Source organism: Lithobates pipiens, unplaced genomic scaffold (genome assembly GCF_037356315.1).
Source record: "Lithobates pipiens isolate NorthernLeopardFrog02 unplaced genomic scaffold, aLitPip1_a1.2 Scaffold_3, whole genome shotgun sequence".
In the NCBI taxonomy this organism is placed as follows: Eukaryota; Metazoa; Chordata; class Amphibia; order Anura; family Ranidae; genus Lithobates; species Lithobates pipiens.
Genome location: NW_027507790.1, coordinates 86,550,507 through 86,578,291, shown reverse-complemented (window position 1 = coordinate 86,578,291; position 27,785 = coordinate 86,550,507). Strand labels below are relative to the sequence as shown.

General features: G+C 42.7%; 1 protein-coding gene across 1 annotated transcript in view; it reads left to right on the top strand.

Moving 5' to 3' along the window:
• The window catches only part of ACAD10 (acyl-CoA dehydrogenase family member 10), an 87,971-nt gene that overhangs the window by 50,133 nt on the left and 10,053 nt on the right, over positions 1–27,785 (top strand). The window contains exons 13-20 of the mRNA XM_077462008.1: positions 8,470–8,876; positions 9,938–10,078; positions 11,007–11,144; positions 12,507–12,597; positions 13,618–13,776; positions 23,303–23,475; positions 24,610–24,753; positions 25,342–25,419. Coding sequence (XP_077318134.1) covers positions 8,470–8,876; positions 9,938–10,078; positions 11,007–11,144; positions 12,507–12,597; positions 13,618–13,776; positions 23,303–23,475; positions 24,610–24,753; positions 25,342–25,419 — 1,331 coding nt within the window. The remainder of the gene's footprint in view (positions 1–8,469; positions 8,877–9,937; positions 10,079–11,006; positions 11,145–12,506; positions 12,598–13,617; positions 13,777–23,302; positions 23,476–24,609; positions 24,754–25,341; positions 25,420–27,785) is intronic.

The window sequence follows — 27,785 nt, the reverse complement described above, 5'->3', positions numbered from 1 at the left end:
AGAATTGAGCAATTTCGGTATTTAGAAGCTTTGTTTTACAAAGAGAGTGACACAGGAGGAGCGGTGTAGGAGAAGGGGCTGGCAGTGATTTTTTCCTAACGTTAGACTATGCTGGCAGTGCTGTCCCAGGGCCAGGAGAGGCAGGGCAACCAGCCTGACACCCCTCCAATGTGTGGCACCCGGGGAAGACCACCTAATCCCTGCCCCCTGTTGGTAAAAACAAATATTGGCAAGATCTGGGGTTGTTGGGTGCAGGAGTGAGGCAAAAGCCTGTCCGCTCCTGCTGGATAGTCCTCTGTTTTATGGATCTCCCCCGTTTCTAGAGGCCCCCCCTCCCCTCGCCATGATTTAGTGTAGAAGTCCGAATATCCGACTTAGATTACATGGCTTGGAACTCTGCAACGGCCAAACTAAAGTGTTGTCCCCTCTGGATACTGGATCAGGTAGGGGGAGGATGTGATCTGCAGACTGTGACTGCTAAGTTTGTCTATACGCTATGAGCTACTGAATGATTTTGCTCTGCTGATTTGTGAGTTTTTTTTTGTTCTCTATTTAACGCTTGTTATGCTGTATTTTATATGTAAAAACAAGCTGTGATGTATTGCTGTATCCGTTCAGAGACCAATAAAAACGTTTCTGTTAAAAAACAAATATTGGCGTATAACACGCACGCACTGTGTTATACGCCGATAAATGCGGTAGTTCACGAGGGTAACCGTCACTCCTTGTTAGTTTTGTTCTGTTTTCGTTGAGGAATGAAATCGGATTGGATTCTCGTTATAGTTTTTGTCAGTGGATGAAAATGTGCTGTATTTTTAGTTTAGTTTTCATCACTGTAAAAATGCCACTGACAATCATTGATGAAATTAACATTGGTATGCAACCATCTGCAGCTTTTTTTCCCCTACATTTTATGGTTTTGCTAACGCTATACTTCCATGTCTCCGAGACCCCAGCTATATGTGTCCCACATAGCAGTTGTAGCGTTGTTTGCAGTTGAGCTGCCTGCCCCTCTTCTCATTTTGCCTAATCACAGAACACTTTTTTATTTTTTGGGTCTGCTGACAAAAACCAAAGGTGAATGAGCAGGGGAGATGAGGGGCATGGTCTTGGAGTGTAGGAGTACAGTGAAAGCTATACTATCAGCGTATAGTGAGCCGGTAAGTTTTAAACACTGCAAGACCGTAATATGTATATGTATGTGACGGCTTGAAGTTGTTTACCTGGATTATGGCTGAAGCTGTCAGGCATAACCCTGCTATTTTTTTTTTCAGCTGGCTATTCTCTTTCTGATTAAAGTGATCCGAGTGACTAATTAGCTGCTGGAACGTCCCTCCGCTCACCATGTTTCTGGGGCTTACTGTTCTCACCAGCGAAAACGTTCTTCCGGTTCGCAAGGCTGGCCACAGAGGTGAGGAGAGACCAGGTCATCTCTCCTCACCACTATAATCTAGGAGGACCGGAGCCTAATCATGATGTTATTTTCAGTCTAGGGCAGATGTAAGCATCAGATCAATGTTGTTTTTTTTTGATCTGATGCTTTCAAGGGTAGAGGAGAGATTTGGGGTTTTATAGTCCCAGATGTCTCCATAAAGAGGACTTGTCATCCCTTATTTCTATCATAAATAATGTTTACATTTCTTGTGATAGGAATAAAAGTGCTAAAAAATCGTGCTCGTGTACAGAAGCAAACGCATATGTAGGTCGTGCACTCATATGCAAACGGTGTTTGCACCACACATGTAAGGCAGTGCCGCAAACATTATAGCAAGAGCAATAATTCTATTGCTAGACCTCCTCTGTAACTCGAAACTGGTAATTTGTAAAAAAAAAAAAAAAAATGTATGGACGTATTTAAATATCGTAGTTTGTTGCTATTCCACAAATGTGCACAATTTTAAAGCGTGAAATGTTAAGTATCTATTTACTTGGCGTAACATCATCTTCTATACTTTACCGAAAATTTGGGTTAAATATTGTGTTTTTTTGCATTAAAATTAAATAAAGCGTAAATCCTGCCCCCAAAAAAATTGCATTTGAAAAACCGCTCTGAAAATACTGTGTGACATAAAAAATTGCAACAATCAGCATTTTATTCTCTAGGGTCTCTGCTAAAAAAAAATATACATAATGTTTGGGGTTTCTGAGTAATTTTATAGCAAAAAAATACAGATTTCTTAAAGAAAGAGATCCAGGAGGTGGAATACACCTCCTTGCACATTGTATGCCAGCACATTTTAAATGCTATTTTTTTTTTCCCCTGGAGTTCTTCTTTAAGGCATTTATGATATGTCACACGCTTGCTAAGTAGGATGAAGTTACAGTAATGCTGACGTACATAAGTATGTGAACCAGACAAGAGTGACATGTGATCTTGTACAAAAAACAAGAGAGGGATGTCTTGTTTACTCAAGGAATACTGCTAGTATAAGTATCTTTTAACACTTTTTATATTGGTTTCTCACAGTTTCCTCAACACCAAGTCTCCCAGAGGGAGGGTGAGCAGTGTCGGGCAGTCGGGCTCCAATGCATTGCACTGTAGTAGCACTTTACTGTAGGAAATTCCTTATAGGATGAAAATTATATTTTGATGAGCTTATCAGTATTTTGCTGCTCCTTTAATGTCTAATTATCAGGCTGGAAGGTATCAAAGAAAGTAGATATTATGCAGATATTTCTACTGTCAATCAGATTGGTGATTGCTGTTACTGCAGTTGGGGCAGGTAAGGATGGATAGGACATATACTGTATGTGGGGGGGGGGGGTCTACTATGATTACTGCTTGGCATTCTAGTTTTACAGTGCTCCACAAGTCTGTGTCCTTTGTAATCCATCACAAGTAGGCAGAGCTGACAACACATACTCTGCAGTTCAGAGCAAAAATATACACCGTGTTTTCATGTCAAAGAGGAAGTTAGTAGCACGCTATATTTCTGGCACATCAAGTTATTTTTTTTAGAAAGGATGAACCACCGCTCCAAAGTAATCCTCGAGGACTGAAGCTCTGTCTCCTATTGATGAGCCCCAGGTGCTGACCATTACACACACCATGAGCAAACAAGCAGGACAAAACTCTGGATAGCCGCACACTGCAAAATGACTTGAAATCCCATCTTTAATTGAAACAACGTGGGTCACATCACAACAAAATCTAAAAATCCACAGCAAAAGAATAACGGGGTACAGGAAAATGTTGACGCGTTTCGCACTGTAATCAGTGCTTACTCATAGCTGACATAGCAGCTATGAGTAAGCACTGATTATGGTGCGAAATGCGTCAAAATTTTCCTGTACCCTGTTATTCTTTTCCTGTGGATTTTTAGATTTTGTTGTGATGTGACCCACGTTGTTTCAATTAAAGATGGGATTTCAAGTCATTTTGCAGTGTGCGGCTATCCAGAGTTTTGTCCTGCTTGTTTGCTCAAGTTATTTTTTGTACTGGTACATGTTTTTAAAAAGATAAAACATGGGGAAATGTGCATGTATTCCACAGATGTACTAAATATGTTATTTTTTTTTTATGTGCCTTGACATGTGGTTTAACCACTTCCGGACTGCCCACCGTCGTTATACGTCGGCTGTTTGAAGAGGAATATTGTTGTTATGGCAGCAGCTAACTGCCATAACTCTGGTATCCTCTTCTTCAGTGAGCGGTCTGGTTTAAGATAAAAGTGATCTCTGCAGTGATCCTTCCGCCTCGCTCCAGTGCCCTCTGCGGCTTACCGGAGCCATCGGCAGTGGCGGAGGAGATCGGATTTTCACCCTTGCTGGGCATGGAGACGAGTGAGGGGAAGATGGCCACCCATCTCCATAACAACCCGTCTCCATTACATTTTAGTGTAAATTTGAGATCTGAGGTCTTTGTGACCCCAGATCTCATATTTAAGAGGTCCTGTCATGCTTTTTTTTATATTACAGGGGATGTTTACATTTCTTGTAATAGCAATAAAACTACACAATTTATTTATTTATTTTAAACAGTGTAAAAATAAAAGGTCAAATAAATCAGATTTTATTATTTTTTTTTAAACACTCCCCGTCCTGACGAGCTTGCCTGCAGAAGCAAACGCATATGTGAGTAGCACCTGCATATGAAAACGGTGTTCAGACCACACATGTGAGGTATCACCATGATCGATAGAGGGAGAGCAATAATTCTAGCCATAGACCTCCTCTGTAACTCAAAACATGCAACCTGTAGAATTTTTTAAATGACGACTATGGAGATTTTTAAGGGTAAAAGTTTATCACCATTCCACGATCGGGCACAATTTTGAAACGTGACATGTTGGGTATCAATTTACTCGGCGTAACATTATCTTTCACAATATAAAAAAATTGGGCTAACTTTAATGTTGTCTTATTTTTTAATTCAAAAAAGTGTATTTTTTTTAAAAAAAGTGCGCTTGTAAGACCGCTGCTCAAATACGGTGTGACAGAAAGTATTGCAACGGCCGCCATTTTATTCTCTAGGGTGTTAGAAATTTTTTTATAATGTTTGGGGGTTCTAAGTAATTTTCTAGCAAGTAAAAACAGTTTTAACTTGTAAACAACAAATCTCATAAAGAGGCTCGGTCCTTAACCAGTTGCCGACCGCCGCACGACGATGTACGTCGATAGCATGGCACGGGCAGGCATATTGGCGTACATGTACGTCCCTTGCCTCCCGCGGGTCGGGGGCCCGATCGGGCCCCCGCCCGGTGCCTGCGGCGGTCGGTATTCGTGCGGGAGCGATCCCGGACGAGGGGACGGCCATTCGTTCATGGCCACCCCCTCGCGATCGCTCCCGACGAATAGGAATCCCCCGTGACATCACTTCCTCTCCTGTAATGTAAACACAGGAGAGGAAGTGATGTATTCTCTCCTCCGTGTCGGTATTTTTCGTTCCGACACGGAGGAGAGCGGATCGGTGAGTTGCACCAACACTCTACACACACAGTAGAACATGCCAGGCACACTCACACCCCCCCTTTACCCCCCGATCACCCCCCCAATTACCCCTGCCCCCCAGTCACAGTGACACCAATGTCATTTTTTTTTTTTTTTTTTTTTTTTTTTTTTTTTTTTGCATTGGTGTCATTTGTGACTGTAATAACTGTTAGGGCAGTTAGAGTTAGCCCCCTTTAGTTCTAATGTACCCCCCTAACCCCCCCAATAAAGGTTTAACCCCGTGATCACCCCCCGTCGCCAGTGTCACTAAGGCTGGGTTCACATTGCAGCGGTTTATGAGAACGAATGTGATTCGCACCGCACTGCAGTGCAAATCACATCCGATCTCTGTGCGATTCGAGTTCAGCCATTCGCCGCACCCGCCACACCCGCCGCACCCACCGCAAATTCGCACGGGACCCTTTTTTTGGCCCGCAGCAGAATCGGATCGCATGGGTGTTCACACCATGCGATCCGAGTTTGCAGATCGCACTGCGATATGCGAACTGATCTGGGGGTGTCAGTAACATTTCACTGACACTCCCAGCAGTTCGCATAGGGCAGTGTGAACTGCCGCCGGGAGGCATGCGATGCGGGAACCCGCCGCGGATTTGCGGCGTTTCCGCATCGCTCCAGTGTGAACCCAGCCTAATAAGCGATCATTTTTCTGATCGCCGTATTAGTGTCACAGGTGACGCTAGTTAGGCAGGTAGGTATTTAGGTTCGCCGCAGCTTTTTATAGCGCCAGGGACCCCCATATACTACCGCATAAAGCCCCCTGATTGCCCCCTAGTTAACCCTTTCACCAGTGATCACCATATAACTGTTACAGGTGACGCTGGTTGGTTAGTTATTTTTTATAGTTTCAGGGCACCCGCCATTTATTACCTAATAAAGGTTTAACCCCCTGATCACCCGGCGGGTGTCATTTGTGACTAATAACTGTTAGGGCAGTTAGGGTTAGCCCCCTTTAGTTCTAAGGTACCCCCCTAACCCCCCCAATAAAGGTTTAACCCCGTGATCACCCCCCGTCGCCAGTGTCACTAAGGCTGGGTTCACATTGCAGCGGTTTATGAGAACGGATGTGATTCGCACCGCACTGCAGTGCAAATCACATCCGATCTCTGTGCGATTCGAGTTCAGCCATTCGCCGCACCCGCCGCACCCGCCACACCCGCCGCACCCGCCGCAAATTCGCACGGGACCCTTTTTTTGGCCCGCAGCAGAATCGGATCGCATGGGTGTTCACACCATGCGATCCGAGTTTGCAGATCGCACTGCGATATGCGAACTGATCTGGGGGTGTCAGTAACATTTCACTGACACTCCCAGCAGTTCGCATAGGGCAGTGTGAACTGCCGCCGGGAGGCATGCGATGCGGGAACCCGCCGCGCATTCGTGGCGTTCCCGCATCGCTCCAGTGTGAACCCAGCCTAATAAGCGATCGTTTTTCTGATCGCTGTATTAGTGTCACAGGTGACGCTAGTTAGGCAGGTAGGTATTTAGGTTCGCCGCAGCTTTTTATAGCGCCAGGGACCCCCATATACTACCGCATAAAGCCCCCTGATTGCCCCCTAGTTAACCCTTTCACCAGTGATCACCATATAACTGTTACAGGTGACGCTGGTTGGTTAGTTATTTTTTTATAGTTTCAGGGCACCCGCCATTTATTACCTAGTCTCACTAGTGTACCCCTAAATTTAGGGGTGTCTACTTTCCAAAATGGGGTCATTTGGGGGGGGTTTGTGCCATCTTGGCATTTTATGGCCTTCAAAACTGTAACGCCCTTAGAAAGCCTGAAGGCGGTGCTTGGTTTTCGGGGCCCCGTACGCGGCTAGGCTCCCAAAAAGTCCCACATATGTGGTATCCCCGTACTCAGGAGAAGCAGCAGAATTTATTTTGGGGTGTCATTTCACATATGCCCATGGCATGCGTGAGCAATATATCATTTAGTGACAACTTTGTGAAAAAAAAAAAAAAAAAAAAAAAGTTTGTAATATTCCCGCAACTTGTGGCAAAATATAAAATATTCCATGGACTCAACATGCCTCTCAGCAAATAGCTTGGGGTGTCTACTTTCTAAAATGGGGTCATTTGTGGGGGTTTTGTGCCATCTTGGCATTTTATGGCCTTCAAAACTGTAATAGGTAGTGAGAAGTGAACTCAAAAATTTACGCCCTTAGAAAGCCTGAAGGCGGTGCTTGGTTTTCGGGGCCCCGTACGCGGCTAGGCTCCCAAAAAGTCCCACATATGTGGTATCCCCGTACTCAGGAGAAGCAGCAGAATTTATTTTGGGGTGTCATTTCACATATGCCCATGGCATGTGTGAGCAATATATCATTTAGTGACAACTTTGTGAAAAAAAAAAAAAAAAAAAAAAAAGTTTGTAATTTTCCCGCAACTTGTGGCAAAATATAAAATATTCCATGAACTCAACATGCCTCTCAGCAAATAGCTTGGGGTGTCTACTTTCTAAAATGGGGTCATTTGTGGGGGTTTTGTGCCATCTTGGCATTTTATGGCCTTCAAAACTGTAATAGGTAGTGAGAAGTGAACTCAAAAATGTACGCCCTTAGAAAGCCTGAAGGCGGTGCTTGGTTTTCGGGGCCCCGTACGCGGCTAGGCTCCCAAAAAGTCCCACATATGTGGTATCCCCGTACTCAGGAGAAGCAGCAGAATTTATTTTGGGGTGTTATTTCACATACGCCCATAGCATGTGTGAGCAATATATCATTTAGTGACAACTTTGTGTAAAAAAAAAAAAAAATTTTTTTTTTGTCATTATTCAATCGCTTGAGGCAAAAAAATAAAATATTCAATGGGCTCAACATGCCTCTTATCAATTTCCTTAGGGGGTCTACTTTCCAAAATGGGGTCATTTGGGGGGGTTTTGTACTGCCCTGCCATTTTAGCACCTCAAGAAATGAGATAGGCAGTCGTAAACTAAAAGCTGCGTAAATTGCAGAAAACGTACCTTAGTTTGTAGATGTGACAACTTTTGCGCAAACCAATAAATATACAATTATTGACTTTTTTTTTACCAAAGACATGTGGCTGAATACATTTTGGCCTAAATGTATGACTAAAATTGAGTTTATTGGATTTTTCTAATAACAAAAAGTAGAAAATATCATTTTTTTTCAAAATTTGCGGTCTTTTTACGTTTATATCGCAAAAAATAAAAATCGCAGAGGCAATCAAATACCATCAAAAGAAAGCTCTATTTGTGGGAAGAAAAGGACGCAAATTTTGTTTGGGTACAACATTGCATGACCGCGCAATTACCAGTTAAAGCAGCGCAGTGCCAAAGTGTAAAAAGACCTCTGGTCATTTACCAGCAAAATGGTCCGGTCTGAAAGTGGTTAAGTGGTTAAGCAAAAAAGAAAAGAAAATCATGAGAAATATAAATGTATTGGTTCAGATAGCCCATGAAAAGTAATGCATTATTTAGGTGTTTCACAAATAGAAATACTGCTTTAGAATATTTGTAATGCTTGCAAAAGTGAACAGTCTTTTGAACTCTATTTCAATATCTTGTAGGACAGGCTAGTTCTGCAAATGCAGCTGCTGGTGGAAAGTTAGCAGAATTCTTCGCCAACATAGCATGGGATTTTGCTACAAAAGAAGGGTTTCGAATTTTCAAATCTCAGTCTGGATCTACGTCTGGAAATCCAACAACAAGATCTTACAAAACTTGGAGTATGGTATCTAGCCATAGATATTCAGAGAAGAGAACATTTTCTACGTCTTCCAGAGCCTGTCATCAGTCTGCGCCGATAGGTCACCTGGTCATTTCCCCTGATGGCCTTTCCGGCAAGGCCAAAGATCTGTACAATAAATTAAAAGAGTTTATTGAAGTTCATATTTATTCTGCTGAGCAAGAATTCAGAAATTACCAGTTCTCAGAAAAAAGATGGACACCTCATCCTTTAACTGAAGAACTGAAGGTGATTAAAAATGGATTAACATGTGAAATTTGGAGGTATTATGGCTTGCATGATAGATGAAGTCCTATATGTAAAGGTAAACCATTGTAACCATCGGTATATGTGCTTTTCCTTCCCCATTTCCTAAGATGTCACATTTCTGTCAAATGACTATTGACAGACAGTGGTTGCATGTGGATAGATAAAGGAAGAATCTTTTGACCCACACTCTATGTTCCCAAGGATGCTTCTGCGTTTTCCTAGAAGTCATGTGTCTAGTACAGTGATAGTTCATAGCAGTTAAAGCGGTATTAAACCTAAAATGTAATATATTGCAGCTTACATACAATATATTACCAAAAGTATTGGAACGCCGGTCTTTACATGCACATGAACTTTAATGGTATCCTAGCCTTAGTCCGTTGGGTTCAATATTGAGTTGGCCCACCCTTTGCAGCTATAACAACTCTTCTGGGAAGGCTGTCCAAGGTTTAGGAGTTTGTCTATGTGAATGTTTGACCGTTCTTCCAGAAGCGCGTTTGTGAGGTCAAGCACTGATGTGGACAAGAAGGCCTGGCTCGCAGTCTCCATTCTAATTCATCCCAAGGGTGTTTGATAGGTTGAGGTCAGGCCAGTCAAGTTTCTCCACCCCAAACTCACTCATCCATGTTTTTATTGACCGTCAATCGACTTGGTTACAACCAGCATGTTGAATTTTTACATGTTATTATTCCCAGCGGCTATAGTCGCTAGCAATAATTACTGTGTTAACCCGGCAGGGACAGCTCCTCATCGCCATTGGGTCTCCTGCAGGTAATTATTAAAGGCCAAATTTGCAAGTGTCAATGTGGCTTTAAGAAGCTAAGATTGATATGTTCTTAGTTAAATAAAACTATAAATATATCTGCAATTTGTCATTTGGAGAGTCGCTACATGCCAAAAATCAGTGTTGGATTGCAAATTTAGCTTTTTTAGTTTAAAGTGGTTTATTCTACGATATAAAAAAACGAATTGTAATCTGACAGACAAAGCTGTATGTTTCTTTTTTAACAGCCTAAATAGTGTCAACATTTGTCTGATAGGAAAAAGCAAAATCAGAGGGACTGTGGAATCTTTTCCTGCCTTTAGAGAGCGACCCAGAGGGTAAATATGGTGCCAAGTTGACAAATGTGGAATATGCTCATCTCTGTGAATTAATGGGAACATCTCTATATGCCCCTGAGGTATGTTGTACAGAAGTATATAATCATAACATTCCTTTGTAAGTGCACATACCAATATTTTATAACATCGTTTTTTAGTGTTATTTTATTAGGTACCCCTCTGTATGTTTGCAACTATATCCTCCTGGTTTATATTACTTAAAGCATATTTATTACCAGCCCCCCTCTAAAAACAAAGATTTTTTTATTAACATAAATATGAAGAAAATCATGAGCCAGGTATACAAGATGACGGCTTGATTTATCATCTAGATGATAATTGTATACCTATTGTAATGTGTTCTGTACAGTTATTATTTGTAACTAATATACTGTTAACCAGAAAAAATATCTCTACACCATGAAGTACACAAAGCCTATGTTAAAGTGGTTGTAAACCCTTACAAACCACTTTGACCTACAAGTAAGCCTAGATTACGGCTTACCTGTAGGTCCAAGAAATATCTCCTAAACCTACACGGTTTAGGAGATATTTACTAAAAGACAGTCACAGCTGTCTACGGCGCATGCGCCGTAGATAGCGGCGCGCGGCCACACTATCGCCGTTAGCAGCATGCCGCTGTTAACGGTGATATGCTGTTAGTGGCGGCTCCCATGTGCATGCGCGGCAGTGACGTCATCGCTGCTCCAGCGCTGTGAGTGGCTGGAGCAGCGATACCCGGAAGAAGATGGACGCTCCGGACTACAGGGGACAGCGGTGACTTCGCTGGCTCCTGTGTCAGGTAAGTGACACATAATGGGCTACTATGTGATGCATAGTAGCCCATTATGCTTTACCTTTGCAGGGAGACAAAGAGGAAGTAAACCCATCAGGGTTTACTTCCTCTTTAAGAAACTGTATAAAATACCACCATTTTAAATACATTTTTAAACATTAAAATTGTGTTTTATTGGGTTTTCAGTGGTCATTTTATATTCCTATTTTTAGATCTTCAATTGTTCAGCACCAGACACAGGAAATATGGAAGTGCTGGTTCGTTATGGGACAGAGGAACAGAAGGAAAGATGGTTGAAGCCACTATTGGAAGGAGAGATCAGGTCCTGTTTTGCTATGACTGAGCCAAAGGTAAAACAATGTTTTACTCTAAAATATTTGTTTCTAAAGACATGCACAGGCAGAAGTCTTTGAAAAAGCACTCATAATTATAAAATATGTAAGAGCTGTCTTCTGTGCCATTTAATAAACGAATGCCCCGTACACGCCAGTGGAATTTCCATCGGAAAAATCTTGGATGGTTTTTCTGACGGAGTTCTGCTCAAGCTTGGCTTGCGTATACACGGTCACACAAAAGTTCTCGGAACTTTCGACCGTCAAGAACGCAGTGACGTACAACACTACGACATGCTGAGAGAATTAAGTTCAATGCTTCCGAGCATGCGTAAAATTGTTTCCGAGCGTGCGTAGGAATTTTGCATGTCAGAATTGCTACAGACAATCGGAATTTCCGATCGGAACTTTTTCCGACCGAAGAATAGAGAACATGCTCTCAATCTTTTGCTGGCAGGAATTCCGCCAGCAAAATTCCGATGGAGCATATACATGGTCGCATTTTCCACCAAAAGCTCTCGTCAGTCTCTTGCTGGCCGAATTTCCGATCGTGTGTACGGGGCATAAAAGTTTTCCACCTTTTGTTTGTGCAGTAATTTGTTCATATTCTTGGTACTTGGCTGCTAGTAGAGCAGCCTTATTCTGGCCAAAATGAGAATCACAATTTTTTTTAAAAAAAAGATCACGATTCTTGCGGCGTAAAATCTTTCACATTATACAAAAAAATTGGGCTAACTTTACTGGTTAGTTTTTTTTTTTATTCATTAAAGTGTAATTTTTTTTCCCCAAAAATTGCATTTGAATGACTACTGCACAAATACATTGTGACATAAAATATTGCAACAACCACCATTTTATTCTCTAGGTTCTCTACTAAAAAATATATATAATGTTTGGGGGTTCTAAGTAAATTTCTAGCAAAAAAAAAAATGATTTTAAATTGAAACAACAAATGTCAGAAAAAGGTTTAGTGTTTATGTGGTTAAACTTCCCTCATTTACACACCAAAGTGTATTCCTTTGATCTAAAGAACAAATGGTTACAATGTTTAAATTTAAGTTCCACTGCTAAAGAATGTGGTGATTCTTGGCACACTCCACATTTTTCTTTGGCTGTCGGCTTCAGCAGAACAGAGAGAATTCTCTGCATAGAAAGAATCGGGAAATACTTTGTCAAGATCGCATGGGGGAAAAAATCTCGTTAATGATTCTTAACGATTAATCGTGCAGCTCTACTTCCAAAATAACAGGGCATTTTTAATTTATCAAAACATGCTTGTACTTATCATTGTGCATATTTTTGCTTTTTCTTTATCTTGCAAGACTATCCACACTGGTTCCAGGGATAGAGTCACTGACCCTTTTATATATTCTGCCATAGGTTGCCTCTTCTGATGCCACTAACATTGAGGCTTCAATAACAGAAGATGGGAACTCCTATATCATTAATGGCCATAAATGGTGGACATCAGGTATATATTTTAAGGAAATTAAAATGCCTATGTGTGATGTGAATGTACCTGTTTTGCTTTTCATGCATGTGAAATATTTGCAAGGGTGTTCTATCATAATTCAGGGATGATGCTTTAGACCCCTTCCACACTGAGGCAGTTTTCAGGCATTTTAGCGCTAGAAATAGCACCTGTAAAGCGCCTGAAAACTGCCTCCTATTCATTACAATGGGTGCTTTCACACCCAGGCGGTGAGCTTGTGGGACATTTGGAAAAGTCCTGCAAGCAGCATTTTTGGGAAGGTTTGGTCGCGCTGTATACATCTACCTACCTATCTATCTATCTCGATACAGATATATCTGTATCGCTGTAGATATATATATATATATATATATATATATATATCTATGACACACAGTTTAATTTGGTTAACAAATAATTCCACTACTTTATTTAGAACTAGCATGAGTATCTGATTCCGTCTTGACATCAGCCGAGGATCTTTAAAAATGGTGTCTCTGTCTTAGCTGTGCTGCCTGGCAGAGGTGTATAGATAGTGGCTGGACAAAGTAACAAATCCTTTGGTAGATATTACTATTTATATATGAGTATTTCAAATGTAACTGATTGCCTGGAATTCAATGTTAATGGGTCAGTGACCCGGATCAGTTATGAATATCTTGAGTTTAGACTTTGTTGCACTTATTACATACTTGTTTCATACATAGCAATGCAATTAAGATTTTCAGAATATGGTCAGCAGTAGCATCTTACATTTTTCTGTTCGCAGGTCGGCTATAAACAAGTATGTAATAAGTGCAACAAAGTCTAAACTCAAGATATTCATAACTGATATTTTCTTTAAGAAGTGATGGAAATAATAGTAAGGTGTATACTTCTTTAGTCACATAAAACTGTTAAAAGGCTCAAAAGCCATGAATGTGCTGGTAAATGGTTTTCTCTGAGCAAAGGCATAATTATGTCCATAAGGCAAGTATTGTACTATAAATGTTGCTGATAATATATATTTTGTTTTTAAAGGAGCATTGGATTCACGCTGTAAGATCTGTGTTTTTATGGGGAAGACAGATCCAGCTGCCCCTCGTCATAAGCAGCAGTCGATGATTCTGGTACCCATGGACACTCCTGGAGTCACCATTCTGAGACCTCTCACTGTCTACGGATTAGATGATGCCCCAGGTAAACACATAGGGACAGTAAGTATATATTTAAAGAGGAGGTCCAGCACCCCCAAGAAAAATTTAAAGTCAGCAGCTACAAATACTGCAGCTGCTTACTTTTAATATATGGACACTTACCTGTCCATGGAGCCCGCGATGTCGGCACTCCAGCTGATCTTCAGATCAGCTATCGGTTGCAGCCGCCGCTATTCCTGGTAAGGGTTGGCCGCCGCTTTCTAATTGGTGCGGCGGTGTAGGAAAGAGGAGGGAGCCGAGCTTCCGTGAGATCGGGCCGCGGCCTTGTCTCCCGAGAGTGGGAGTCAAAAACAGGTACCCGTCCCCCCCCCCCCTTCCCTTAAAGGTGCCAAATGCGGCACCAGACGGAGGGAGAAGACGGATAAGCGGAAGTTTGACTTTTGAGTCAAACTCCGCTTTAAGTGTATCTGTCAACATCACAAATTAAACCACAATAAATGGGACAATGAACAGTATACACATTAAGCACTTCAGCCCTGGAAGGTTTTACCCCCTTAATGACCAGGCCATTTTTCGCTATACGACACTTTGTTACTTTAATTGACAATTGCATGATCGCGTAACGCTGTATCCAAATAAAATTGATGTCCTTTTTTTCCCACAAATAGAGCTTTCTTTTGGTGGTATTTGATCACCTCTGCAGTTTTTAATTTTTGCGCTATAACCAAAAAAAAGCGACAATTTTGAAAAAAAAACAAACAATAGTTTTTACTTTCTGCTATAAAACATACCCAGTAAAACAATTGAAAAAAATTTATTTCTTCATCAATTTAGGCCAATATGTATTCAGCTACATGTTTTTGGTAAAAAAAAATAAAAAATCCCAATAAGCATATATTGACTGGTTTGCACAAAAGTTCTAGCATCTACAAATGATGGGATATTTTTATGGAATTTTTATTTATTTATTTTACTGGTAATGGCGGTGATCAGCGATTCTTAGCGGGACTGCGACATTGTAACGGATAAATTGGCCCCCACAGCTGAAACTTTTGACACTTCTCTGGGGACCAGAGACACTAAAATAGTGATCAGTGCTAAAAATATGCACTGTTACTGTACTAATGACACTGGCAGGGAAGGGGTTAACATCAGGGGAGATTAAAGGTTAAGTGTGTCCCTAGGGGGTGCTTGCTAACTGTTTTGCTCTGACTGGGTGAAGACAGAGATCTCCATCTTCTCCCCTGTCAGAACAGCAATCTGCCTTGTTTACATAGGAAGATCGCCATTCTGCCTCTCCCGGGCATCTCTTGTGTCCAGTCAGCGCATGATCCCACCTCCAGCTGCACGCATCACCCAGTGGCTTTTTCATGAAATGACGTTCAGGTACGTAATTTCACGCAGTTTAGCTGACCTGCCACAGTAAATATGCGGTAGGTGGTCGGCAAGTGGTTAAAGTGGGCCTGAGTTTAAAAATGAATATTTGCTATGCTATAGGGAACATCTAAATTCATCATGCCTAAATACTACCCTGATAGATTTTCCTTTTGTCCTGTATACCTCCTAAAAGAAATAGGCACACTTCCTTTGTGTAGGCACTCCTATCCCTACAATGCTGTAGCTCTACATCTACATTGTGAGAGGCACTGCTGACTGTGAGTGCTAGTCTCACAAGATATGTTAGTGTCACTAATGTCCTGCTCCCTATTCTCCTTGCTGGAGGGGAATCTGCACCTCACCTCTCCTGATGCTTCCCCTACCAGTCATTAGATCACCAGTCATTATGGGGCCAGTTCTAAAATGCAAAGGGAAAGCTCTACCTCTATCAAAAGTCCACTCCCACACAAAGAAACCATTTAGAACAAATCAAGATGACTTGATAATGGGGGGGGGGGGGGGGGGGGGAGAATCAGCTGCAGGGAGCCTACAGGGAATACTGGTGACTAGTCCTTTGTCCTTTGCTGGCCTTTATTGGGCAAAACTTCCATAGCTCAGTTTCTATTTAATGTGTTTTTATAGTATACGTTTTCACATTTATGTGCAAAGATTTGCGATAATCTGGACAAATGTGTTAAATTGAATAAACATGGCATTTCAGATTTTCCTCTGGCTGTAATACTTAAATATTTTAGTGATGCAATATGCACATGCTTGTATAGTAAGTACTTGGCTTGCAGATTAATATTTTCAATGCTAGATCTTCCCAGTCTTGTAACGTAGGAAAGTGATGGAACTCAAATATAGAATGCTATTTTTCCCTATAATTTTCAAAGTAAAAAACATAGCCCTGTTTCTACTCTATTTAGAGAAAGTAGCATATCGAACTATAGAGAAAATAGTATGTTTTTGTTCAGGTTTATTTGATTAAAGTGTAATTACCTAAAAACTGCAAGCAGGTAGCTGTGTCTCTTCTGCAATAACAAACACTTACTTGCCTGCTCACAGTCTTCTATTAAATGCATTCTGAGCTGTGCATGCAGCTATGTCATGATGACAGGGAGAAGATGACAGCGGCTGGTGAGAGATTTAACCGCTGCATCACCGGAATGAGGTGAATGAGGGAGTTTAGTTCTGCTTTAAAGTGGTTGTAAACCTTTACACACCACTTTTACCTACAGGTAAGCCTATAATAAGGCTTACCTTTAGGTACTGTGAATATCTACTAAACGTGCACCGTTTAGGAGATATTCACTGTATCAGCATGTGCCAACGTTATCGGCACATGTGCACTGACGAAACGGCTCTAACTCAAGGGTCAAAACTTCAGTACATTGAGCCCCAAAGGCATGTCTCAACTGTCAGTATCTGAACTTGAAAGAGATCGGTATTGAGTAGAGTCGTCTTAGTTCCTGAAAGGACATGAGTATGTTTCAACCTGTCTGTGTCAGGGCAACAGAGAGATCCAGGCTCAGAAACAGCGGTGCATGAAATACCCCTAAGCAATATTTTAATGTCCGCAACTCTAGCCAGGACAGACCCCCCTGCAAAGACCAAGTCTATATTGAAAAATGTCTTGTGGGACGCAGAGTGACATGTGAAAGTCCGTGCCTGGGATGTCTCCAACTCCATGCGTCCGTCAGCCCAGTAGGTGTCCGCCCGGCCAGCTAGCCCTGAGCAAGACGGACCTGCAGACGTGAGCCTGTCCATACCCGAGTTGGGGACTAGATTAAAGTCCCCTAGAATAACAGTGTTGTCAGAAGCAAACTCAGCCATTATCTGGTTCAAAAGCAATAAGGAAGCCGGTGATGGAAAATATAGACCAACAATAGTCCAAGTTAATGTGTGTATCCTGGCATTAATTATGACATATCTAGGGGTCGATCCAGAAGCTTGAACGGGAGTGTCTTAAGTACCAGTATACTGACTCCCCCTGGCAAAACTGGAGTGGGTGAAGTGGTAATGGTATCCCACCCAGGGTTTTTTAAGGGTGAGAATACTACTGCCCACCAGGTGTGTTTCCTGGAGAACGCATATGTGCGGGTTGTAAGGTTTAATAAATTGGAACAGCAGGGATCGTTTGGTGGCTGAATTCATCTCCCCTGGTGTTCCACGTTACGATATTAAGAGAAGACATGGAATCTGTGAACAATCTGGGGATTGGGATTGTGACCCATTATGGCCCCCCGGACTGAGCCGCCAAACCTGGGAAGAGAAGAAGAGAAAACTGTGTAATGCTGAAACATCAATTACCTTAATTTCTAAATGTAACCTTACAAAACTAAAAGCAATCCTAAAACATATATACAGGTCAGTCCCTATAGGGCCACAACTCCAACCCCCCCCCCCCCACTTCACCCATTCCCCTGAAACTGAGGTGGGTCTCCAACCCGTAACCCGAATCGGCACGCCGGCCACAAAGGGGGACACGTGTAAGCGGCAAACTTAGCCCCTCCCGAAAGTATATGGGGGGGTTCAGACAAGCGAACAAGTTCTCGGCTCCATGGCTTCCGCTGGGACAACAAGTGAGCCGGGGGGGGGGGGGGACACAAGTCAGTCAAGGGAAAAGGAGTGGTCTCTAACATCTCCCATGGTGGTCATGAAAGAATACACAATTCAAGGCGTGAAATGCAACATGGTGAAATCCACTGCTTCATCTCTTAGTAAGAAACAGGAAGTCACAGTTCAATTCTGTTCAATTCAGTGGCACATTCTTTTGTTGCTGCAATACATGTAACTTAGCACAACAGGTGCAACACTGCCCCCCGGGCATCCCTCCCCAGATTTTCCCCAGGTTGCCACTGTGTTCCCCATGGTTCCCTTGAAACATTCAGGAGCAAGAGACACTGAGCCGATTAAAGGGAGGATGCCCAAGGGTTTAGGAGCAGAGTGGGGACCCCGCCAGGGTGCAAATGGATGAGCCTCAATGGGTTCAGCAGAGGCCTCCAACTGGGCCCGCAGGCCTTAACAGATGGTGGAGTTAGTAAGGCCCCTGGGCTTGGATGCCCCCAAAAGTGGCACATAACACATTCAAGTAGAACTCACGGATCCATGGGTCAGCGAACAAGTGGCAGGAAATCCAGCCAAAAAGAAGCTTCTTGAGGCGTGTTAAAGAACCGGTTGATTCACCATCCTGAACTCTCAGGCGTCCTGGAAACAACACTGTAGCAGACACTGCACGCTTTCAGTGCTGCCTTTACCTGATCAAAAGATTTCTTGAGCTTCTGTGTCTCCACTGAGTAGTCGGGGAATATTAGTAATTTGTTATTCTGACAGCAGAGGTCTCCAGGGGCCCGAGAGGCACGGAGGATTTCATTTCTATCCTGGAAATACAATAATCGAAATATGAAGGTCCTTGGTGGGTTTCCTGGGGGTCCTGGTTTAGGTGGGACACGGTGTGCTCTTTCCACCACATAGTGGGGAGACAGGCTGTCACGTACCTTACAGCGGAGTCAGACTGCTGAGGGTGGCCTCTCGCACGGTTCCGGTCACCACGCCCCTGAAGATGGGAACAGGGAGCGTGAGGACACGAAAGGGTGCAGGTGCCTGCAGATGGAAGTAGAAGGCCTTGGAGATGCTGGGTCCTCACGGTAGAAGAGGTGTAGACTGGTTACGTAGGTAGGCACCGGAAGATCAGCAGGTGTGCAGGGAGCACTACGTGTCTGGAACAGGCAGGATCGGCAACTGGCAGGCAATGCGGTACAATAACAAGAGACAGGTGCGTATTCAGGAACAAGCAAGGGGTCTGGTAACGTGCAAGCAAACGAGGTACAGAATCAGGAGACAAGCCAAAGTCGAAAGTTCAAGCCGGGGTCGGAGGTAGTCCAGGAGATAGCAACACGGGGAATCCAAGAGTGGGTATCAGGAACGGGTCACAGGAACAAGGATCACAGGAGCAAGGTCACAGGAGCAAGGTCTCAGGAGCAAGGTCACAGGAGCAACGATCAGGTCTTGCAGGAACAGCTGAAGACGATCCAGCACTGGTGTCAGGCCAGGACCCTGTTTATATAGAGGGAAGTGAGCCAGGATTGGTGGAAGTGGCCGTCCGTGCGTGAAGACGTACATCCGTTCAGTTTGCGTGGGTGTTTTCGCGTGTTCGGATTGGCGTACATCCACGTGTTCGGTTTAGCATACATCCGTTCGTCCTGGAATTCGTACGCCTCTGACGGAGACACCGCGCATGACGCCTGGAACGAACGGGAACTGCTGCTATACGGGGACGGGCATACGTACGGTGAGTTCCCTGACACAGGCGTGCTTGAGGTAGGAGGGCATGTCTTCCACAAAGGTGGTTGGGTGGTTCCCCTTCGCACCCTCGGCCAGGCCAACGATGCTGAGGTTGTTCCTCTTATTCCTATTCTCTGTGTCTTCAGCCCTGTATTCCAGGGCCTTCACTTTGGTCTGAAGGGTGCGGAGTGCATCACCTCATCCTCCGTGGTACTGATCCATTGCTCTGTCTCCGTCACTGTAGACCACAGCTTGTCCATGTCCTGTCGCAGTAAGCCTACCTCTAGCTGCACAGCCTTGATTTATGTCGTTAGCGTGGACTGACAGGTGGCTATAACCACCATTACCCCCGCCAGCCAAGGCAGTTGGGAATCAGGCCACTCCTTCGGGGCTATTTGGGAGACCTTGTGTAAGCCTCATTTGGCGCAGGTCTCCGCGTGGGCAAAGGGGAGAGACGGTGGCTCCTCCACGATTGTTGGGAAACAAAGCCTTTTTCCCTTGCCGGCAGATGCGCCTGATGATCTGCACCTCATCCAGGTGTTGCAGGGCTTATAATTAGGTTGTTGCGCCCTCAGGATCCAGGTAATAGCCAGAAGCCCAGTGGAGTTCGAGCAGAAAGCAGCCGCTCACATCGCCATCTTGGACACGCCCCCAGGAAGCCACTTCTTATGGGGGAATTTGTGGGTGCTCGCTCCCGAGCCAGGTTGTTGTCACTTATTCGGACGCACAGCCAGGCTTGGCTCCACCCCTCAGTCTCTGCTCACAGGTTTTGACTGCCAGCAGCACGAACCAATGGCTTCCACTGCTCTCTGTCAAGCCTGTGAAAGCCAGGAGAGGGGCTCTGGTGAGTATTTAGAGGGGGGCTGCAGGGGTGCCCCCTAAAAAAAAGAAATATTTTAAAGTCTGCAGCTACAAATATCTAAAATGTGATCTAAATGTGATGTCATTGCCCGGGCACTGAAGGAGGCAGACTACAAGGGACCCCCTAGCAACAGGCATTTAGAGGTGAGTAAAAAAAAAATTTTCCCAATTATTTTTTCTTTAATTTTTTTATGAATTTTAAGCTATTTTTTTTGGTGGCAACAACACTTTAATGCAGGGAATGAATTAAGGTAAAACAACATTCACCTTTATAACCACTTTATGTTTGCAAAATGTATTCAGTTTTTTTTACTGGTTTGTTTTACAAATAAGCATGTAACACAGGGTGTATAGTATATCTACAGAGAGTCACAGCTGATGCTGTTTATTGGGGGGATTTTCAAAATAAAGCTTGATCTATGCCAACATGCCACATCCCCAATGATTGAATTCAAAACAGGAAAGGTGCAAAATAATACATTTTAGGGCACCACAAATTACACAAATAATAAAACAAATACATTTTATTGAAAAAAAAAATTAAAAGGAACTTTCATAAAACTTCAAGGCTGATTAGATGAATAGCCAAAATTACTCAAGAATGTCCTTGATCTCATAACCACCTATTAAACACACAAGTCACAACATTTGTATTACAACCAATCTAACTTTGACCAGTTGTTACATTATGTGGGTCAATTACCTCCTGAAGCTGGAGTAATTTATCTCTTTTTTTTAAGTAGATAAGATTAACCAGTCAAACATGGAGCTGGATTATTTGGCGTTTGTGTGTGTGTGTGTGTGTGTGTGTGTGTGTGTGTGTGTGTGTGTGTATATATATGTATATATATATATATATATATATATATATATATATATATATATATATATATATATATAATCTCGCAAAAGTAAGTACACTCCTCACATTTTTGTAAATATTTTATTATATCTTTTTCACTGAAGAAATGACACTTTGCTACAATGTAAAGTAGTGAGTATACATCTTGTATAGCAGTGTAAATTTGGCGTCCCTTCAAAATACCTCCACACACAGCCATTAATGTCTAAACCGCTGGCAACAAAAGTGAGTACACCACTAAGTAAAAATGTCCAAATTGGGCCCAATTAGCCATTTTCCCTCCCCGGTGTCATGTGACTCGTTAGTGTTACAAGGTCTCAGGTATGAATTGGGAGCAGGTGTTTTAAATTTGGTGTTATCACTCTCACTCTCTCCTACTGGTCACCGGAAGTTCAACATGGCACCTCATGGCAGAGAACTCTCTGAGGATCTGAAAAAAAAAGAATTGTTCCTCTACATAAATTTGGCCTAGGCTATAAGAAAATTGCCAGGACCCTGAAACTGAGCTGCAGCAATGTGAGTGTGACTGTGAGCAGAGCCGAGTCTAGCCAAAATACACTCGGCTTTCTGTATGTTAGCGGCGCTCGCTCCTCTCGCAATCAGTGGAGGTGGGCGGGACTGCAAGAAGAGCCGAGTAAAGCCGAGGTGTACTTCGGCTTTGTGTATCTCAGCTCCGCTCGCTCCTCTCCGCTCAGTCAGTGGAGATCGGTGGAGATCGGCGCCAAATTTAAATCAGGGCAACCCCGAAAAGAGACACTGGGCAGGGCTGCAAAGGCACTGGGCAAGGCTGCAGATGGACACTGGGCAAGGGTGCAATGATGGACAAGGCTACAGATGGACACTGATAAGGCTGCATTGATGGGCATTTAAATGTAAGTTTTTTTTTTTTTTTCCTTAACCACTTCCCGACCAGCGCACGACGATGTACGTCGACAGAATGGCACGGGCAGGCATATTGGCGTACAGGTACGTCCAATATTCAATGCCGCCCTGCCATCGGGAGCGCGCCGCCGCCGGCACGCTCCCGCGCTGGTCGGGACCCCCGTGAGTCCAGTCACGGGACCCGCGGACTCGATCGCCGCGGGCATCCCCGCGATCGTCTCACGGAGCGGCCGAATGGAGGAAATGCTGTGTAAACAACATTTCTCCATTCTGCCTAGCAACTAGTGACGCTGATCTCTGCTCCATGTGATTGGAGCAGAGATCAGTGTTCACTAAATGAAAGCCCAACCCCCCCACAGTTAGTAACACACCCTTAAGAACACTTAACCCCCTACACTGCCACCCACTGGTTAACCCTTTCACTGCCAGTGTCATTTACACAGGAATCACTGCATTTATATAGCAGTGATTACTGTATAAATGACAATGGTCCCAAAAATGTGTCAAAAATGTCCGATGGGTCCCCCACAATGTCGCAGTCACAATAAAAATCGCTGATCACCGCCATTACTAGTAAAAAAAAAATTATAAAAAATTATTAATAAAAATGCTATAAAACTATCCCTATTTTGTAAACGCTATAACTTTTGCGCAAACCAATCAATAATCGCTTATTGCGATTTTTTTTACCAAAAATATGTAGAAGAATACGTATCGGCCTAAACTGAGGGAAAAAAATGTTTTTTTATATATTTTTGGGGGATATTTATTATAACAAAAAGTAAAATATAATGCTTTTTTTCAAAATTTTCGCTCTATTTTTGTTTATAGCGCAAAAAATAAAAACAGCAGGGGTGATCAAATACCACCAAAAGAAAGCTCTATTTGTGGGAAAAAAAGGACGTCAATTTTGTTTGGGAGCCACGTCGCACGACCGCGCAATTGTCAGTTAAAGCGACGCAGTGCCGAATCGCAAAAAGTGGTCTGGTCTTTGACCAGCAAAATGGTCCGGTCTGCAAGTGGTTAAAATTCCCTCCTAAAAGTTTTTTTCCTTAAAATTCCCTCCTAAACTTGGGGTGCGTGTTATACACTGACGTGTGCTATACACCGATAAATCCAGGTATATGTATAAGTATATATATATATATATATTTTTTTTTTTTTTAAACTCTGTACGTTCCCTACCTTACCTCTCTGTGGGATCTGGTCTCATAAGAATAACATACTTTACTGCTATGTGATTAAGAGATTAGTGTTGTGCCATATTATACTGACTTATTTTTTTGGTTGTATCCCACAGCTGGACATGGAGAATTGAGATTTGACAACGTACGTGTGCCTAAGGAAAACATACTCCTCGGCAGAGGCAGAGGATTTGAGATTGCACAGGGCAGGCTGGGTCCTGGGAGGATACATCACTGCATGAGGCTTGTTGGACATGCAGAGAGGAGTCTAACTCTCATGAAGCAGAGAGTGAGTTTTTTAGACTTTCTCTGAAATTTCCTTAAAGGATTTCAAGAGGTGCCAATATGTTGTTAGATGCAAGATTGATTGGATCAGGCTTTAGATGGTTACAAAGCCTTTCAAAATTTTGGGCAAACCAAACGGTTTAAACGGAGCCTCCCTTTTGGTCAGTAAGGTCACCGATCATATCAAGTCTGGATATACTGAATATGTTGACATGAGGTTTTAACTCTGATAAAGTTTCCAGGAAGGAAATTCTAATATTTTGTGGACATTAAAAGGCACATAAGTACTATATCTAAAAGATAACAAAGATTGTTTTATTAATTTTCACAGAGCAAAGATTAGACAATTGCATGTGCAAAACAAGGAAACAAAAATATGAAAAATAGTACATAGGCCTACACAAAACTAAATCTGACATCCTCCAATAAGACTCATAGTTAAATATATGATACAAAGATACAGTACAGAACTGATGGTTTAAGCAGTGAGTATAAAAGGTGAATTAAAGATATTTTGAGGTAATTTGGAGGTAATGTCAGGTGTGTAGGTCCAATTTTAGTTGGCGTGGTGGCTCGACATGTTCCGCTCCTTCAGTTAGCGCTTCTTCAGGAGCAATTCACTTGTAGGGTTGTAAGCAGCAAAAAATACAAATGATTGTCCACTTGCTGGTAAGCAAGTCACTAGCACTAATTTCAAGAGGAAATAGATCAGATGCATGTCTACACTGACATGTAGCCCCTCTCACAGAAATAAAATTCAGCAGGGGTCCAATCACATCATAGTAGAATATAATTGGTAATCAAGTCAGATAAGCCAAAAACAGTCTTGATATATATTGCAATCTCCTGTGGGAGAGCAGAGAGACGTACAGCGACCAATTCTGATAAAGTTTCACCAAATGCTTAGTATGAATTGCCCAAGTTTCTGACAGAATTATTTTAAAACCAAATAGACTTTGAGCTTACAGTACATGGATGCAAAAGGTGGTGAGTAAAAAAATTTGGAGCAAGGGCTATGTAAGATACTATATGTTTCTTCTATGATTCTCTTGGAACACTTGGCAAAATGTAAGAAAAATATAATTGTGAGAGAACAAATCTGTTTCCCCTTTCAGATTGTGAATATTATTTTTCTTAGGTTAAATCAAGAGTTGCTTTTGGCAAACGCTTAGCTGAACAGGGAACAATTCTTGCAGATATTGCGAGATCCAGAGCAGAAATTGAGCAGGCGAGGCTGCTGGTGCTAAAAGCTGCACATCTTATGGACACTGTTGGCAATAAGGTAATATATAGTTATACTGCTTTTATTGGAGGTTTTTTTTTAAAAGTCACATGTCCTTATCAGACGATAGTGGTTGCTATGTACAAGAAGAAATAAGTAGCTGAACAGGAAATGCTTGTGTCTCCAAAGTTGCTTTATAGCCTCATTCCCAATTACACATCCCTATAGGTGTATATGAGTTCCATGTCTTATTAGGAACAGCAGTTTGATGATGATAATATTACTGATAAGTTGGCGTTATTTCCTCTTTACATATTCAAAATTAAGTAGTCTTTGGCTTTAAATCACAGTTAAAAGTCACAATTTAAATGTACAGCAAAATCATTTTAAATGGTCAGGTCACTGAAAATGGACATTCTAGGTAGAGCCGGGTAGTCAACCACATTGGCTTTGAATTAGTCTTGGATGCTTCAACTGTAAGGTCTTCCTACAATACGTCCCCTGTTCCTGTCCACCTTTCTGTTTTCATTGTTATGTATAATATAATATGTAGTTACAATGAACATCTGAATGTAATGGTCCTATGTTGTTGTTTTTTTAACTGTTTTTTTAACAGTTTTTTTTCCCCCTGTATTACTTTTTGTCTAGGAAGCAGCTTTGGAAATTGCCTTGATCAAAATGGTAGCACCATCTATGGCCCAAAATGTAGTAGATCGAGCAATTCAGGTAAAGTCTGTCCATCTGTCTTTATGCAGTACACATCTATTTGCAGGCATGATCAATAGCCAGCCCTGCATGGGTAGGGATCTCAGAGCAATGATCTTGGTCAAAAGCTCTGACTATGGTTGCTTGCTCTGTTGCATCGTATGAACCTGTCATGACTTATAGCCACAACCAGGCCTTGTTTTTGTGGGATACATGCATCAAAGGGTCTAGTTTTATGTGCAGAATAAAAAGCAAAGATTTCTGAAAGACCATGGACATTTCCAGTATGTTGGAAAATATTTGTGAGAGTTAAAGGGTACTTGGATTACACAGAGCTTATTACTGAACTCAAGTTATCTCTCATGTGACCTGTGATACTGAAAGCGGTTGTAAAGGTTAACTTTTTTTTTTTAAATAATAAACATGGTTTACTTACCTTAGCCCCAAACCTCTTCTTCTAGGGTCTTCCACTGGCACTCTCGGCTCCTCCTCTTCACCGTGCTCCACCATAGCCACATCCTTTGCGTTGCACCTGCAGGCTTGATCCCAAGCCAGGCTGTGTGCATCCATTGGCACTCAAGGTGCTGTTTGGCAATGCCCACTTCACCTCCCCCCTCCCCGTGCTCCCTCCTCACAGGATTTGATTGACAGCAGCATGAGCCAATGGCTCCTACTACTGCCTCTGTCCTGTGAATGTAGGAAGAAAGAGGAGCGCATCATTACAGACGAGCACAGAGCTGTAACAAGTGAGGGCACAGGTAAGTATTTAGGAGGAGGCGGGACAGGAGACACAAATACTAGGACATTGTTTACCATAAAGTGGTTGTAAACCTCAGCCATGAAATATGAACAAAGCATATCTTTCTATAGGGATATATGAAAAGAACCAACACTCTGGAATCCATCCAAATTCCTTATTCAATAATTACTCCGTACTTGTTAATTATTGAATAAAGAATTTGGACAGAATCCAGAGTGCGGGTTCTTTTCATATAAGCATATTCCGAGTTTGTGGCGAGTGTGAGGTCATTTGTACCTGGCACCTGGAGAGAATGTACCAGTAACCAACATGCATATTTGGAGGTTTTCACAGTTAGAGCGGTGCTATCCTGTGTGTACATATCTGTCTATAGTGTGTACTTGTCTTAATCCAGAGCGCTAGGTGTAATTTCTGTCTCATTTCTCTGCTATCTTCACGAGTCACTTCTGACAGGTTTTCCTAACATCAAAAAGGTGACAGGGGAGGGAGTTCCAGCACACAGCCTTTAAATAACAGCCTCAGCTCTGTTCCTGTGTGTTGTGTGAAGTGGGGTGTGCTCTTACCTCCAGTCAGCTATCAGCTCTTCTCGCTGAGCTCTGCACAATGTAACTTTAGTTCATCGCCCGCTACTTTCTGAAAGCTCAGACAAGCTGTATATAGAGAAGAGAGTCTTTCCTTTACAATCGCTTGAAGTCTGTTATCTGGCTTGCAAATATAAAGACATGTATAGCTACTTGGATATTCAAATGTTGTGAATAGATTAAAGTCAAAGGATTGCTATTTTGACCTTGTTTACCCACCTGCCGCCCACTCACAATACATTTACTGCTAGTGAGCGGCACAACCAGACACCACGAAATATCAGTATGTTGTGGTGTACTTCCTGGTTTAGAGATTCGCACAGGCTGTATACCTGCTGATGGCTGGCTGTGGCCAATCACAGCATAGATCTGTGTGTTTGTAAATACAGGCTCTAACTGGATTTCTCCCTGCTGATTGGAAATGAAAGCAAAGAGAGAAACCCAGCCAGATCAGTGAGTAAAAGCAGTACACTTGTTAGGCACACAGTTAAAGCGTTTGTTAACCCAATAAATGAATAAATCCTGTTCCCATAAAGCATGTTATACAGCACAGTGCTTGTACTGTGTCATTTGGCCCCCTGTAACACCTGAAATTCCTGGCTGATCCTGCCTGGCTATGCCCTCCCCTCTGTAAACTGACCACGGTGTATCATGGCTGCTGAGCCCTGACACTGTGGTCAGTTTACGTGCCTCTGTCATCTGCAGCCCTGCTCTGTCCTCCTCTGTGCTCCTGTGCCCTCTTCCCCCCTTCCCTCATTGTCAGCTCCATGTCCATACCGCTCTGCTCTCCATCCCCCCACCCTCCTGCTGCTCAAATTATGGTTAACATTACACTATCCTCTCTATGTATTCCTTTAATATGCCCAGTGTCTATGCCTTATAAAAATAATACTGCTAAATACCCGTTTCAGAGCACTGATCCGCAGTCACGTGATCCCCCACCTCTTTCTCCTCTCTCGTATGACAGCTGCAGGTGGCGGGGCCATCTCTCTCCTCCTCCCCTTCTGACTGATGTCAGCGGGGGATCCTTGGCCCCGCCACCTGCA